The 16,273-nt window shown below is 33.4% G+C and overlaps 1 protein-coding gene across 4 annotated transcripts; it reads right to left on the reverse strand.

The window, feature by feature from the left end:
- Nucleotides 1-495: 495 nt before the first annotated feature.
- On the reverse strand, nucleotides 496-12,273 carry LOC120067192 (trafficking protein particle complex subunit 5). 4 transcript variants are annotated; one of them, XM_039018676.1, is made up of 12 exons: nucleotides 11,717-12,273; nucleotides 11,553-11,630; nucleotides 10,716-10,825; nucleotides 10,206-10,294; nucleotides 9,246-9,343; nucleotides 7,743-7,806; nucleotides 6,501-6,582; nucleotides 2,485-2,562; nucleotides 1,741-1,817; nucleotides 1,545-1,611; nucleotides 1,359-1,466; nucleotides 496-940 (listed from the first exon to the last, which is right to left on the reverse strand). In XM_039018676.1, the coding sequence occupies exons 3-12, from the start codon at nucleotides 10,785-10,787 to the stop codon at nucleotides 911-913; spliced, it is 765 nt and encodes a 254-aa protein (XP_038874604.1). In that variant the 5' UTR covers nucleotides 10,788-10,825; nucleotides 11,553-11,630; nucleotides 11,717-12,273; the 3' UTR covers nucleotides 496-910. The 4 variants fall into 4 exon arrangements, with proteins under 4 accessions (XP_038874604.1, XP_038874606.1, XP_038874607.1 ...); XM_039018678.1 differs by having other exon boundaries at nucleotides 11,713-12,273; XM_039018679.1 differs by lacking the exons at nucleotides 6,501-6,582; nucleotides 9,246-9,343 and having other exon boundaries at nucleotides 527-940; nucleotides 11,717-12,268.
- Between the last annotated feature and the right edge of the window lie 4,000 nt (nucleotides 12,274-16,273).

A 16,273-nucleotide genomic window follows, 5' to 3' on the forward strand; every position in this document is an offset into this window, starting at 1 on the left:
GGGACGAGCTAGAGCAAGATGAGCGAGAACGAGAGATGTAGTGATTTATGAATGAAAAAAAAAAAAAAAAAAGAAGAAACAACGAGACAAGTGAGAGCAATACTACTTTTTCGCGTACGCACGAGTGTATTTTGGTAATTCCACACAAAATTGACATCAACAAATGGTCATTCGACATTTTTTCCAAAAATTAGGTCATTTCACATTTTTGCATAATTTTTAGGTCATCCATCCAGTAGACTCCACCTAAGAGAATAACACCCCTCATTCCTAAAATGTCAGCACAAACTATCATCATTGATAGCAGGCAACTGCTTGTAAGTGCCTTGTTCAATATATGCAGTTGATGCTAACGGAATGTAACTATTTAGGGGAAGGTTGTGCATCAAATTAAAACTCCAAACATCACCACACCATTCTATAAGTCACCACCACACCCATTTCAATCCCACCCTACATAACATAATATCATAGATTCGTGAATACCAAGAAATGTAGACAATAGTTTTGTACCTATAATTCTTAATAAAAATAATTCAAACAATTAATTTGCATCTAAATCTTATAGCTTAGACACAAGAAGTTAACACAAGTCCAACGATGGACAGAATTAACGAAAAAGCAATTGGTAGGATTTGAATTTGGTTAGGTTCACATTGGGCTGGATAAACCATTTGAGGCCCATATAGACAACTTCTAAATCTTTTAGTTTCACAACAAAATAATCGGTGCCATCAATTATAAAGATTAATTGAAGAGCACAAATTTCCTTACAGCTTCACAACAGGGATATAATGTGAAAAATCTCTATTTGTTCAAGGACCAAGAAGAAATTTTCCATTCTCCGATATGTATGCTTATCATAATGCTAAAAGCATACGAACATTACCCAAGCTTACTTCAGACGATATCAACCTAATCTTGCTTCTCTTGCTAATACCTGAAAAGGGGACCCAGAGAAAAAAGAGAGCATACAATCATTTGGGAGAAAATGCTAAAATTGAGTTTGAGACATGTTTATTATGTTTAACAATACATGTCTAACAAGTGTCACTATATGTATGTCTAACAGGTGTCACCATATTCGTTTTGTATAACAAATGGTTGACATATATCTATTGTACTAACAAGTGTTCAACGTGTGCCAACACAGACCAAAGTGTTCATCCTTATATCCACCCACTCAACCTAAATAAGTACTTTAAAAGAACTCTAATAATAAGTATTAATCAAAAAAGAACCACGTGTCAATCCGGACTAAAGTGTTCGTACTTATATCCACTCGCTTGGCCCAAATAAGTACTTAATAAGCATTAATCAGAAAAGGAGAGTAAAGTTAAAAGGTCGGTAATATTTACCTCTTCTGCAAATTTAATCAAAATAGTTGTACGTGGTCGCTGTTGGCCCTCCACTGGAACAAAATGCGCCGTTACAACTGCGGGAAACCCAGCATTGTCCAGAACACCCTTTAAGCAAGACGGGACACATCAGAACTTGCATAAACTAGATTACCATCCATTTTAAAGAGGCCTTGCAGCACTTACTCTTACTATGCCAGCAACAAAAGCCCCGCAGTTAAACGCTCCCATGTCTTTTGGAATTGAAATAAATCTACGGTAGATGATATGGTTATTGAGTGAATGCAAAAATAATAATAATAATAACAATATAATACAATTGAAAAATAAGTTTAAAAAATATATATATATCCAAAAGCATGATAACCGAGACAATAGTTACCTATTCACAAGCAGCTCCTTCTCACTGATCATGTACTCATCTTCATGCTCAGTGCCTTTCTCAAGTGAGTCAGCAACCTGACAACATGCAGGCAGAACTTAGTGGATGTTTTGTACTCATTCTGCCAAACAGTTTAAGTGAATCATTTTGAAAATGTGGAAGTTTGTTTTATTACGTTTTTTGTGCTGGTTTTATGCTTATCGAACATTTTCATTTACTTTAATCTACTTCAAAAACATTTTTAAAAATCATCATCAATTTTCGAAAACCAAAAACTAGCATTGGAGTTGGATATTAAAATGGTTTGCTAATAGGTTTTAAACTACATCAATTACAAAAAAAAGAAAAGGTAAAAAAGTGGAGCTAGATTTAGACGTGCAAAGTAAAGTCGGCAATTTCAAAGGCTTGCTGAATGAGACTCCAAATACCACTCATGTTATCAAATCTTTAGAAAACCATCGGAGTTAGATATTAAAATGGTTTTCTAATAGGTTTTAAACTACATCAATTACAAAAAAAGAAAAGGTAAAAAAGTGGAGCTAGATTCAGACGTGCAAAGTAAAGTCGGCAATTTCAAAGGCTTGCTGAATGAGACTCCAAATACCACTCATGTTATCAAATCTTTAGGTTACCTATCCCTAAGATCTACCTTCAAAGGTTTGTTTTTGCTATTAAAAGTTTGGAGTTGCAAGTATAACTACCATACTTTAAGAGCAATTTGTGCAATCAAATGCAAGCATTCACCTTTCCAAACAAAACCTTCCAAATTGTGCTGTGTACAAATGACAGAATGCCTAATAATCGTGTCTCCCGTCTATTTCCCTGTGAGAACAAAGAAGCATAAAGCGGATATGCCCGTTAAATTAAAAGGTAAAGTAAATTCAAAATAACAAAACACGATCCAAATGAAAATCTACCATCCTAAAACCAAGGATTAGAGTATCTATCAATATGTTGATATATCAAGAGGGTTCAACATCTAAGGATTAATTGATACCTTCAATATATTTTATCAAACATATAAAATATTATCTAGGTTAAATTGCACATTTAGTCCTAGAACTTTCAGGTTTGAATCTATTTAGTTCTTAAACTTTAAAAAGCATCCAAATAGGTTCTCAAACTTTTAATTTTGTGTCCCGTAGGTCTACCTATTCGACATTGTTAAAAATTCACAAATTGAAAGTTTAGGGTCCTATTAAAAATAAAATTTCATCATTATCACTTTTAGGTTTTAAAAAAAAAAAGACAAACAAAATAAAATCCTGTCAGCGAGTAATTATAAAAAAATTACTCTAATTTGTCATGAAGGTCGACAAGGTATAGTTATAGTTATACTTATAAAAAGGTGGAGAAAGTTCAGTCAAGTTACAGTATGAAAAGAAGTAGAATCAATAAAAGATTGTATGCTTTGTTGCTTATCTGTGAAGACGCGGGTATCTCTATCAAGCCATAAATTCCAATACAGAGCATAGATAACATTCCTCCTTAGGATTTTCCTCTTGTTCTTGAAGAGGGAGAAGATATCATTAGGTCTTGTGAAGCAACATCCAAAGGCCTCTTGAATGTCGTTTCAGAATGTTGTACCAAAAGGACAATAACTGAATAGACGAATCTTTCTTGGTTGCTCACACATAAGTGATAGCAGCTAGGTGATATGGAGATCCACGGGGATTTCTGTTGGACCCTAACATAAGTGTTGATGCAAGCATGACTGAACTCCCAAATAAAGAATTTTACTTTCTTGGGAGACTGCCCTTCCATAACTGTATGTAAAATCCAGATTTTTCCAAATTGCCCATTGATGCTAATTGTTTGATAGGGAACCGGAAGAAAAAATCCAATTTTTCTCTGAGTTCCACGTCCATCAACCCTCCCTTTCTCTGATAATAGTAGATGGGGCAATGAAGCCCATTCTTCCACTTCCAATCCAATTAGATTCCATTCAAGAATAAATGTCATGATCCTGAGTTTGAATTCCATAATTCCTCCTTTTTAAGAGTGATGATAAAGAACAGTATACTTTGTCTAGAATTTTCAATTTCCCAATGATCCTACTGGAAATACAACATATCAGCCTTCCTGTTTCAATAGCAATATGGTACACGCTGCTATAAATTATCAATAGATTGGCATGAGCCTTTTGATGAAGATAGTGATCTCCTGGGCGACTTGTGGTTGAAATGAAAAGCTCCATGTTTTGCATCAATAATTTTCATTCAGAGCCTCAATTTCCAAATAAAAACATCAATTCCACTTGGCTAAGAGGGAGACATTTTTCTTAGAAATATGAATATCATAAAATTGTACAACTTCTACGAATTTATACCGATGACTATTTGAGTAGATGGCTTCATTTCTCATTTGTACCACTCGTCCAAAGAAAATGCTTGTATAACTTCTGAATAAGCCGAGGAATAACTACTCCTCGATGTTACAAAGGAAGCTGCCAAATCACTATATTTCTCCATCCATCTACCCCTTATGTCATCCCGCTGGTGAGGTTGAATGTTGCTATTCCTTGGCTTGTTGGAGGAAATTATTGTCAATATTCCATTTTCAATGGGCGTTTTGGAGTTCTTTCCCTAAAAATGTTCATCGGCTCCTTGTTGATCCTGCGTTGAAGCCAAAGTTTCTTCTTTTATGGATCAATGCTGTCAAAGCCCTTCTTTCTGAAATTTGGTTAGAGAGGAACCAAAGAGTTCTCCATGACAAACCTCTCCAATCTATTCCTCACCTTAGTTTGTATTTGTTCGAGTGCTCTTTGCTTATGGTTTTTTCTTCTTTGATGCTTGTCTTGTATCTTTGTACTTTGAGCATTAGTCTCTTTAAATTAAATCAATGATTAAAAAATCTCAAATTTTGGTAACCTTTGGTAAGGGCCATGTATAAGAAGAAGTAATAAATAGATAAACTCGCCAACGTAACCGAGGAAGAGTATATCTTCCTTCCACCTTTGTAAATGTGATTTGTCCCTCAAATGTGTAAACATTTCACAACTTTTTCTATAACTAAAGCCTAAAAATAGGTAGAATGATATTACCATTAAGGGGAAGGCTAATCAACTTATTACCACCAAAGGAGGATGCAAAAAGACAGAAAAGCTTTAAGTCAATACTGATACCCAAAAATTGAGTTTTGTGGAAGTCAATACTGATCCCCACTGCTTTCTCAAATTCATGTATAATCCTAAATCAATGATGGGAATAGTATTAGAGAATAAGTGATATATTAGTAATTATTTAGGGAGTTATTAGGGTACTTGGTTATAAATAGGAGTGAGTAGCCTCAAAGAGTAATCCTCCAAAAATCAAGATTGTGAATCTTTTATTGGAATGATAATTGTGTGTGATACAAGAGGAGAAGATTCCTATTTATAGAGTTTTATTACAAATGGGGGTAAACTGATAATTAACCTAGAATATTACCTAATTAACTATTTAACCTCTATTCTTCTTACATCATTCTACCCCTCCAAAAAGAAAACTCGTCCTCGAGTTTTAAAAAGAAAAAATTATAAAGTAAACAAGGGATGAAATAAACTTGTTCAATGGAGTAGGACCAAACCTACATTTTGAACAAAAATTTTACAATCCTAAGGGGATAGATTAGAGACAAAAAATCCAATATTGCACCAACAGATGAACTTCTCCATCGATCATAAACCCAAAAAAGATGTTTCCTTCAAGTTCATTCAAAATCGTATTCAAATGACCAATCACTAAAAATCACCTTCCAAGGAAAATCATTCAAGAATCACATGTTCTTCATCACATTCGCTTCAAGTTCTTCGACAATTTGGTGAATTATTTCCACCGCAATCAATGTGTCATTGTTCTTGTTCGATTTTTGCTCGGTGTTTGATACTTCTTTTCCATCCTCTTCGTTGGATTTTTCTTCTTCACTTGAAACTATTTCCAAATCAACATCTTCAAATTCTTGCTTTTCTTCAATTTTATCTTCAAGATTTTCTATTTGAAAATTTTCCGATCGTAATTCCTTTGTTTTTTCTTCGGTATATGAGATCAATCCGTTTTTGAATTCTTGTTAATGAATTGACAGTTGATCAATATGTTGAATCATTTTCCCCAATGAACGTTGGATTTCTTTGGTTGTTTTCTTTATTTCCTCCAATGCTACGGGATCAAAGTAGTCATTTTGTTGGATTCTTGAATTATTTTAATCTCATAAGGGGTATAGAACTCATCCATTAATTCTCTTGAATCAACCTTCCTTGATCATGTTTCATAACCAAAAGAGTAATTGTGAGTCTTGAATGTTTTTCTTAGGCTATAAAAATCGATCCTTGATGATTCTTGATGATTCTTTAATTCATTTAACTCCTAAACTTTACGTTGATATCTTGAAAAATGGGTTTGATTGGATCGTTGGGCTCTTTTCCGATATTGTCGCCTTCTTATTCCGTCCCAAACTGCCCTTGAAACATCATCGGAGTCACTAAAGTCACTAGAATCGAATTTTCAATGTGGATAATGATAGGTTCTTTGAGAAAATCAAGCTTGGGCAAAATTAGTATGTTTAAATTCTTCTCCGGAATCACTTGAGTCAGAATTCCAGCATTGTTTTCGGAAGTAGATTTCATTTTCTTGCTTATAGCAACTGCTATATTTTTTCTTGGACATATTCTTTGATTGGCAATAGTTCATTCTTGCAAAATCTTGAAAAATCTTTGATTTCTTCTTTCTTTCTTGGAATTTCAAGGGTTCCCCCTAATTAGATGTGCAACGAGCACAACTCACAAAGCTCCCTCTTGTGATCGACGTCGCCAAGAGTTTCCCGGACTTCCACTGGAGGCAGTCAACGCTAGCCCAAACAGATGCCCTGATACCAAATTGATGTAGCTAAGTAACCTCAAAGATTAATCTTCCAAGAATCAAGAGTGTAAAACTTTTATTAGAATGAATAATGTGTTTCATACAAGAGAGGAAAGTTCCTATTTATAAAGTTTTATTATAAGTGGGGGTAAAAAGCAAATTAACCTAGAATATTACCTAATTACCCAATTAACTCCTATTCTTCTTACATCATTGAGCAAATTGATGTAGCCTGAAGGAGATAAAAAGAGAATTCTCTCCAAGAATCAAGATTGTGGATCTTTTATTGGAATGAATAATGTCTTTGATACAAGAGGGGAGGTTTCTATTTATAAAGTTTTATTACAAGTGGGGGTAAAAAGGGAATTAACCTAGAATATTACCTAATTACCCAATTAACCCCTATTCTTCTTACTCTCACCATCCTCATAGTGTATGAGACAAATGTATGCATTTCGATTAGGGTCGTATTCTATGGTTACAATTCTACCATATATGTCTTTTCATTCCGTCGAAAATCGATTCTATGGTATAGACGCTTATAACCTCCCCCTTTATGCCCTGCGGAATGATTCCTCTGGCATTACGACCTTTACCACAACGATGTTGTCCATAGATCAAATTATTTCATGGATTGGATTTTACTTGACTGTCTACAGCTCCATTGTGTGTGCTCGGGGTAGAAGTTTTGTATAAATATATCGCCATGCTATTAAGTATTTTAGTTTCCTAAAAAAATCATTGAACGCTCCTTTAAATAATGCCATATCATCTCATGAAAATAATTTTTAAAAAATCCAATCAAATTTCTATTAGCTAAAATGGCTTGGACTAAAAAGAGATTACACAAACCTCTGGGGTTAAAATGTCTGAGTTTAAGAACTCAAGACCCAAATGCTATCAAAAGTTTTTTTTTCCTTTTTAAAAATCATTCTACCAAATAATTTATCTACACCAATATATATATATATAGCAAACGGTTTTTTAACCAGGTTTCAGAACAACTCTAATCTTCTTATGTATGTCAAAGCTTTCGTAAGGAAATACAATTTAAACCAAAAATAAAATCCTGAGAACATAAAACAAACGTCAGCAGGAAAACTAAAATAGGGTGGTTTAAATTAAAAAGTGAAAGGCTCACTTAGCTTTTAACATAAGATTCAATACCTTCTCTCGATGACAAAAAAGTTCCAATACCCGAGCACCGACGGCATAGCCTGCATCCTCCAACCTGATTCATTTTACCTCAAAGCCATCAAACTTTGAGATAAACAATTCTAATGTGCAATTAAAAAAATAGAAAGTAACAAGAAAGGACAAAATTGTTGTTATTATTCCTAGACAGTATCGTTGCCATTATTATTTTAAGTTATAAATACAGTTATGTTATGTATGTGCGAGAGAGTTTTTTTTTTTTTTTTTAATAAGAAATGATTTCACTTAGGAATGAAATATTCAAAGATATCCAAAGGTACAAAGGGGCTCATTAAAGAGTACACGAAAGATGTTTCCAATTTGCAGTATGTAAAGAAAAACTATGGCTTTTTATAGCCGTATATCTTTACACCAAAAGAAACCATTGAAGATGGCGGAGTCAATAATGTCCTTTGAAGTCTTGCATTTTTTTTTTTTTTGGAAGATTCTTGCATTTCTTTCATCCCAAATCTTCCATAAAACCACAAATGTAATAAAACTCCAAATACGTCTTTAGTGACTGTGAAAGGAAAATCAACAAATAATAAATGGATCCAACTCTGAGTGTCGTTTGGGAGAACCATAGACCAATTGAAAGCTGTGAAAATTTCCAACCAAATCCTTAGAGAGAAACTACAAGTGAAAAAGAGATGATGGTTGAACTCATAATTGGCTTGGCAAAGGCAACACCAAGATGGGGATAAGTTGATCCAAGGGTAGCGTTTCTCAAGTCTATCTATGGTATTAAGATAAGAATTAGTATGCGAGAGAGAGAGAGAGTATGAAAGAGTATGAAAAGAAGGATTTTGTCTATCCATGGTATGCAAGAGAGAGTATGAAAAGAAGTATTTTGTCAAATAACTAAAAAGTTTTGAAATTCAACTTCATCCACATTGAAGTGCTTCGTGGACGCAAAAACAGCATAGCTCCCAAGAAGACCAAGTTCTTTCTCTTGACAACAGCATTTAACCGCGTAAATACTTTGAATGAAGTCAAGAACAAACTTAAATAGTGTAGTCAAATGAGAAGCAAATCACAAATCTTATTATGAATCAAAAGTTAGGATACATGAGAGGAATTCTCTATCTTTGGAAAATTATAAGCAAACTAAGAACTAAAATCAAAAAAGAAACTTGAAAGGAGAACCAAAATACAAATAAAAAATTAAAAAGGATTAAACATGGAATTACCCAAGTTTAACCATTATTCCTACTACATCAATTCTATCCCTCCGGGGGGCAAAACTCGTCCTTCAATATTAAAATAATGAAGTAAAATAAGGGTTGCTTCTTCCAAGGGCCTTCAAATGATTGCGAGCCTTTCATAAACGGCCACCATTGATTCTTAGTCCACTTATACTTAGAGGCAATCATTTGTCTCTAGAAAGATTCTTATTCTGTCAAAAATCTCCAACCCACTAGGCTAAAAGGGCAAAATTTTTAGTGGCAAGATCACCAGTACCCAAACATCCTATACCTGATAGAAGTGAAGTAGTTTCCCAATTAACAAGATTGATAGCACATGCCTCCTTGTTGCCTTTCCTGAAGAAATCTCTAATCAACTTGTCCACCAAGCTGAGCACCCAGATGGGACAAGAAAAGATTACAAACATTATCATGAATCAAAAGCTACTAATACATGAGAGGGATTCTGTATTTATGGAGAATTAAAGGAAGCTAAGAACTAAAATTCAAAAAGGAAACTAAAAATGAAAGCTAAAATCCAAATAGGAAACTAAAATAGATTAACCCTGGAATTATCTAAGATTAACCATTATTTCTACTACATCACCGAAGCTTTATCTCTCTCCATAAACCGGGGCTATGCATTTTAGCGATGAGGAATCCTCCATTCACCTCTTCATTCATTGTAGTTGGAAGTTTACTTGTCAACTTTTTGAGTTAGCTTGGTAGTCTTCAAAGAAGGTGGAAGATGTCTTCATTAAAGTCTCTATTAATGAGGACGAAGCTAGGATTTTTAGCTCAAATACAGCCTTTAGCCCTTCTAGGAAAAGAGCTCTAAAATCATCCCTTTTTGTTTGTTCCAAAAACAATGCAAACCTTCAAGTTCGAGTGCTCCAAGATCATTTGCAATGTTCCTATCCTTTTCATAAGCTTGGACTAGAGTTCTTTTAGTTGGTTATAACTTTTGGTGTAGGGTAATCTTGTCCCCACAAAACTCTAGGTTGTTTTAGTTTCTTTATTTGTACAAATTCTCTATTTATTACTAAAAATGGAAATATATCAAAAGGAAAAGGATCAAAAAATGATATGCAAAGAACATTAGAAATTTCAGATCTAGATCATTAGCCATATTGACGTATGAAATATTAATCACATCTCCTGTTAATTTTTTTACCCCCTCTCCAACAAAAACAAAAACCATAAAGGTGGATTGTTGCAAGTTAGAATATAAGAGCTTCAAATGAAAGATTACCTTCGTTCTAACTCAGCAATATTGTCAACCTGAGTCTGATTGTATTGCACAAGTTCAGAGAACAAGAATGCAAATGCACTCAAACTCACCTATAAATAAACAAATTAAATGTAATCACAAACATATGGTAGTTCAAATTCACTTAAACTAATCAAAATATTGTCAATGTCTAAAGAAACAAAATGCCAAGCTCAAAGGATTCAGCTCCAGATTAAAATAAACATATATATAATTTCTTTAGAATAAAAATACTCAAGTTCAAAACATTGCAAACTAACAAGTTCATCAAAAGCCCAAAAATGGTGGGATCTTAAGTTTTGACTTTGTTAAACTATATCATTTTAGGGATTATAGTGACATCATTTGAGGGATTATAACAGCAAAAGCAAAATCCAGGAAGGAACTGAAGAGCTCTAATTTAAACAAAATGATCTGTAATGAGGTAATGTATGAAGAAACTTTTCACAAGAAAAAAAGGAGCAATAAGTCTATAGAGAGAAAGGTTACAACCTCTTGTTTGCCCTTGCTGAGAGGTTTGTCGAGGACATTAGAATATTGCTTGATCTTCCCAACTCCAATCATGATTCCCTAATTCTAAAGAGTAGAGTCCGTGGAAGTCCCTAGAGGAAAATCATCAACGTAAAATTAACAAACTTTGGAAGCCTTAAATTTGAAATCCATAATGGATTTGAAATCATTTCCCATGTTTGGTTTGAATCAAGGACATAGGATTTGAAATGTAACAATCCGACTTTTTAAACTCAAATAACTAGGGACGTTACTTCATGCATCCTAATTTCATTTAAAAATCCTTGAGAAAAAGTATAGAGAATAACGTCTATTTTAATTAAAATAATCAAAAACTTTATTTAGAATCCCTTAAAAACATTTTAAACATTGAATAAAATAAAAAAGTTAAAATGATCTTGTAAGTTGTAACTCAACTTTTACAAATAAGATTCATTAACTTGTATATGTAATAATGTCGAAGTGAAAAACATGCTTACATTGACCCTATGGCACAGCTAGCAAATGATCCATGAGGCAACATGAAACAACTTTCACAATTGTCACATCATCTTTCAAATATACACATTAAACTTTCTAAATTTATTATTCATCATGCATCATCCATCATCCGACATTCGACATTCAGAACAGTTCAAACATCATACATTTATCCAACCTAGCACTAGGGCATTCTGAAAGAAGAATCACTTACCTCAATGTGATTCCAAAATACTTAATCTTTTCTTTTTCTTACAGAAAATCTCGACCTAAAACCTAAAAAATATATTCTGACATTAATACTATACATTTGCGGTCCAATCAACATGGTAAGTTTACCTAAAACGCGCTTAGGAAGGTTACCCAACTGTCCTTTCCTCCAAAATTTCCTCTAGACCCCAATCAAACAGTCCGAACCTAAGTAGAACAAAATTTAGGGATTAGAGTCCATTTTACAACATTTAAATTGAGTTTGAAAAGCTATTTAGAACAACGATACCCACGAAACTCGTTCAAAGGCCTTTAATCTTGCTGGAGAGTGTGCAACACCCTTTGAACTCAGAGATTCAACGCCGAATGAAGTGGGCAATCAGATCCAGAGTCGATCGAGCCGTGGGTGTGGCGGATTTCCACTACCGGAAGGAGTCGCCGTCAATGGAGGCTGCTGGTTTGCTGGGAGAGGTACCTGCGCGAGCGGCACGGTGCTGGAGCGTCGTTTGAACGCCACCGGTTAGTTGAGAAGGGCTTGCTGGAGCTTGTGGGTCACGCAGATCAAAACCTCCGCCAGCGTTCACTGCTGTCGCTGGAAACAGAACAATAACAGGGAGCCACTGAGGCGCATCCGAGCGGCGCGGCGTTGCCGGCGTCCTGTTCGTCGATTACAGCAGGTGGATTCCGGCCAATGGATCTGCTGTCAGGCCACTACACGTAGGACGGTTGTCGTCGCCGAATAAGATGACAGTTGAAACCGCAGGGATTAGCTTATCGTGAACGAGCGTCTTCTTTTCCTTTTCCTTTTCCTTTTCCTTTTCCTTCCCTTTTTCACAAAGGAAAATCTAACTTTGACCCCAAGATTATTTGATTTAATGATATAAATTTTATGGATTGTTTGTAAATATATAAAAATGAATCCAAATATTTATAAAATATAGTAAAATTTTATAATTAAGATAGTTATTGAATGTCTTTTAGTGATATTGATAGACACCGACAGAAGTTATTAACATCTATCCTTGATAGTTCTGAAATTTTATTATATATGTAAATATTTTCAACAGTTTTACCATTTAAAATAATTTCCCAAATTTTAATCTCGAACTTTTAATTTTATTTTTTAAATGTATCGATTTGTATTGTTAGTTAATTTTTCATTTCAACTCATGTTATAAAAGTTTATAAAGGGGAAATTATTTGTAAATTGAAAAATCCCAAAAATATTCACGATTTATAGTCAAAAAAAATAAAAAATAGTACTTTTAGAATTTTTTGCTATAAATTTTAAATATTTTTTTATATTTAAAAATATCCTTTTATAAAGGGTGTATGGCTCACAAACATGAATTGAGTTAAGTTGGTAAAAATTAATAACTCAATGTTTGACCCACTAACTTTAAATGTTGGTGGAGTTAACTTAATTTTTTTTTACCATCTCACTCAACTCTCCCCTATATATTTAGACACACATATATAGTTGAGTGTTCAAAAATTAAATTTAAAATTTGTGTTTAATATATATTTATTTTTTAGGAATTTTTTTTGCTTTAAGAATGGAAAAAAAATTAAGCCTTTTTTAATGTTAAAAATTTTAGGAAAATATGTGTAGTTGGAAATTAAAAAAAAAAAAAAAGAGAAAGAGAAAAAAATCCAAGACAAAATCAATATTGATTAGAAAAACTACATCATATACCCCAATTAAACTCTACACCCCAAACATAGATTTCTGACTCGACTCAACTCCACTAAACTCGGCATCCCAATCATAGACATTCCAACTCAACTCAACTCAACTATGCACCCCAAATACAGACAATCTAACTTTCCAAATAATTACTAACTCAACTTTACGCGTCAAACAACCGTTAAAATGAACTTAACTCAATTGATATAAGGATGTGCTAATGACCAATAGTTTGAGTTTCGAATCTACCACTTCCATTGTACAAGGAAAAGAAATCAAATATGCTCAAAATTCAAATCCTTTATGGTATGAAATTATTTTGTTATTTAGAAAAATGATAGTAGACTTATGCAGTGTTTTTCAATTTTAAGGTAAGGTTTTATTTTCACCCATTATCTTCTTTAAGTATGTATTTTTTTTTTTCATTTCACTAATTTAGAGTTATTAAATTGTAACGAATGCTTTTATTTGGTTCATCGATTTATAGTAGAAACAAAGTTTATTTGAATCGGATGTTCTCTTAATGGAGTACTCTCATTCTTGGATCAATTGTCAGAATCGATTGTCAGTATTGATTTGTTGTTTTATTTATTTCTTATCACTCTTGAACTCGATTTGTCCTCCATCCATCATAACGGTTGCAATGCTTTCGTAATCGCCATTGTCATAATCTTTGTGCCTTTCCTTTTCGGCATTGATATCACCTTCATCCTTTGTAAGACCATCGATGGAGTCGATACGTGGGTTACAACTAGCTCATAGTATCTATGTGCATTGCTATGCCCATCACTTTTTTTCCTATTATTGCCTAAATTTTAATCCAGCTCTAACTCTTCACCACCAAAGTCAGATGAAACCATCATGGTTGTCGCCATCTTCAACAACAACAATCAAATCTTCCTCACACTTGTCATTAATAGTAATAGCACCGAAGGTGATTCGGAACATAAGAGTCTATTTGTTTCTATGTGGGTCCTACTTTCAAGAGTCGGCTTGTAGTTCCCAAGGTAAAATGATTTAGTTTTCTTTTTGTAATGTTTTTAAAAAATGAGAAAATAACAAACATGTACCTATCATCGAGCAACACATAGCTTTAGACATTGGTGAAAAACTTTTCTAATAGTGGTTAAAATGAAAACTTAACGAATGGTGTACATTTATATACTTATTCAAGCTCAAGGTTTTAAATTGATGAAATTAAAAGTTTATGGTTAAAATTGATACAATTTGTCAAACTATTTAAATTGATGAAATTAAAAGCTTATTGTTAAACTTGATAGAACTTATCAAGTGTATGGTCAAAATGATTTTTTTAGACAACTTACAAACTTAGCCTATGTTTACTAATCCATAATCAAAATTGATGAAATCGTAATGGGTTTATATTTATATATCAAATGTAATGGGCCACAATCGCAAAGGGAATGAGATTCATTTGATTGTGTTTACTACACATTGTGTAATCGTAATAAAAAATGGTATTGTTTACTTCCATATGGAAATGTAATGAAAATGGCAAATGATGAAAAGTTGGTAAATAAAATAGGGTGGGTCCCACATAATAATTAAACGTAATTAGATTGATGACCTTTTCCTCTGTAATAGGATTACGTTTGTTGATTACATATTTCATAGTGGGGCCCACATTTCATTACAATTAAAAACACTCATAGGCAACAATAAACGTAATCAAATGAGACCCATTTTTCAAATTACTATTGATGAATTATGTTTTCAGAGAAGTAAACATGACCTAACTGTGGGAAATAATACACATGTATTCAAGTACTAAGATTGGCTATATATTTATTTAAGGTGGGGTATTATGGTTTTGGTCATTTGCGTGTTGTTACAGAAGTTGTCTCAGCTATTGATGTACAAGCACCATCTCTACTGTCCAAAACTTTCCTTATTTGGAAAATTAGACAAATTTTATTTTATGGATTATTTCCTTCTTTATGGCATGCCAAATTCTTTTCTGGGATGTTTTCCTTTTCCAAAGGAATTATTTATTGAAGGTTTTGTGCCCTTGCTAAGGTTGGTCGTGATGATTGAATATTTTGAAATTTTTGTTTTTATGGTGTACGATGACATCTGATCATCATGAGAAAGCATCTTTATTCCTTGTGGCAATTTGTGCAACATAGTGTTATGGTCTTTACTCACTGTTAGGGATGTTCAAATGACCCGACAACCCAAACAACTCGGACTATCCAACCTAAAATTTAAATGTTGAGTTGGGTTAGTTTGGTTCTTGGGTTAGGTTGGGTCAAGCTTTTTTATTTTTATTGGGTTGGGTTGGGTCGTGGGTTGGCTAAACAAAATATTGGATTGACCTAACCCAACCCGAAATATATATATATATATATTTCTCTCTATTTAAAGTTTTATTACTTTATATGGATTAATTTGTGAATTTTTAATATTTTTCTTTTAAAATCATTATGATATTTGTCTTTGTTTAAAATTTGTAATAAATATCATAGATATTTGATATTTAACATTTGAATTTTATAAGATTTTATTTATTAGTTATATGTTGTAGATAAATTAATACCTATTTAATTGAAAAGAAAAAAAATAAGTCATAACCCGACAACCCAACCCAACTCAACCCGAATTTTAAGGGTTAGGTTAGGTTTGAGACTTTATTTGGATCTTTTGGGTTGCCAACCAGAATTTTTGGATTGGTCCAAAAAACACCCTCAACCCAACCCAACCCAAGGTTGACAATGGGGTCGGGCCGGGGTGGAGGGGGGAGGGGGGAGGATTCCCTATCCTCGTACCCGTGGGGGCTAAATTGGCGGGGACGGGATGAGGATTCCCCGCCGAGGGAAACGGATCCCCGCGTGGACCCATCCCCGTTTTTTTTTTTTTTTTGTAATATATATAATTATATATAAATATTTGTAAAATTAAAATATATTTATATGGTATATATATAATTATATATTATTATTTATATTTATTTGTAAAATTAATAGTATATATATATATATATTAAAAAATAAAAAAAAAATAATTGGGAACAGGGCGAGGATACTCTCTGACCCCGACTAGGAGGACCTCTTAGTTATATCCAGAGAAAGGATTCTCAATTTTAAGGGGAGTCTAAAACTATCGCTTGAGGAGGAGTTCTCCATCTTAGGAGGAGCTTAAGATG

Source organism: Benincasa hispida, chromosome 12, assembly GCF_009727055.1.
Source record: "Benincasa hispida cultivar B227 chromosome 12, ASM972705v1, whole genome shotgun sequence".
NCBI classification, from domain to species: Eukaryota; Viridiplantae; Streptophyta; class Magnoliopsida; order Cucurbitales; family Cucurbitaceae; genus Benincasa; species Benincasa hispida.

Bases quoted from the DNA above. Each gene is read 5' to 3' on its own strand.
- LOC120067192 (XM_039018676.1), bottom strand. From the start codon at position 10,787: ATGATTGGAGTTGGGAAGATCAAGCAATATTCTAATGTCCTCGACAAA. The intron at 6,583-7,742 runs GTATTGAATCTT...ATTTGGTATCAG, and splicing joins TTTTTTGTCATCGAGAGAAG to GGCATCTGTTTGGGCTAGCG. The intron at 1,467-1,544 runs GTAAGTGCTGCA...TCTTGCTTAAAG, and splicing joins TTGTTGCTGGCATAGTAAGA to GGTGTTCTGGACAATGCTGG.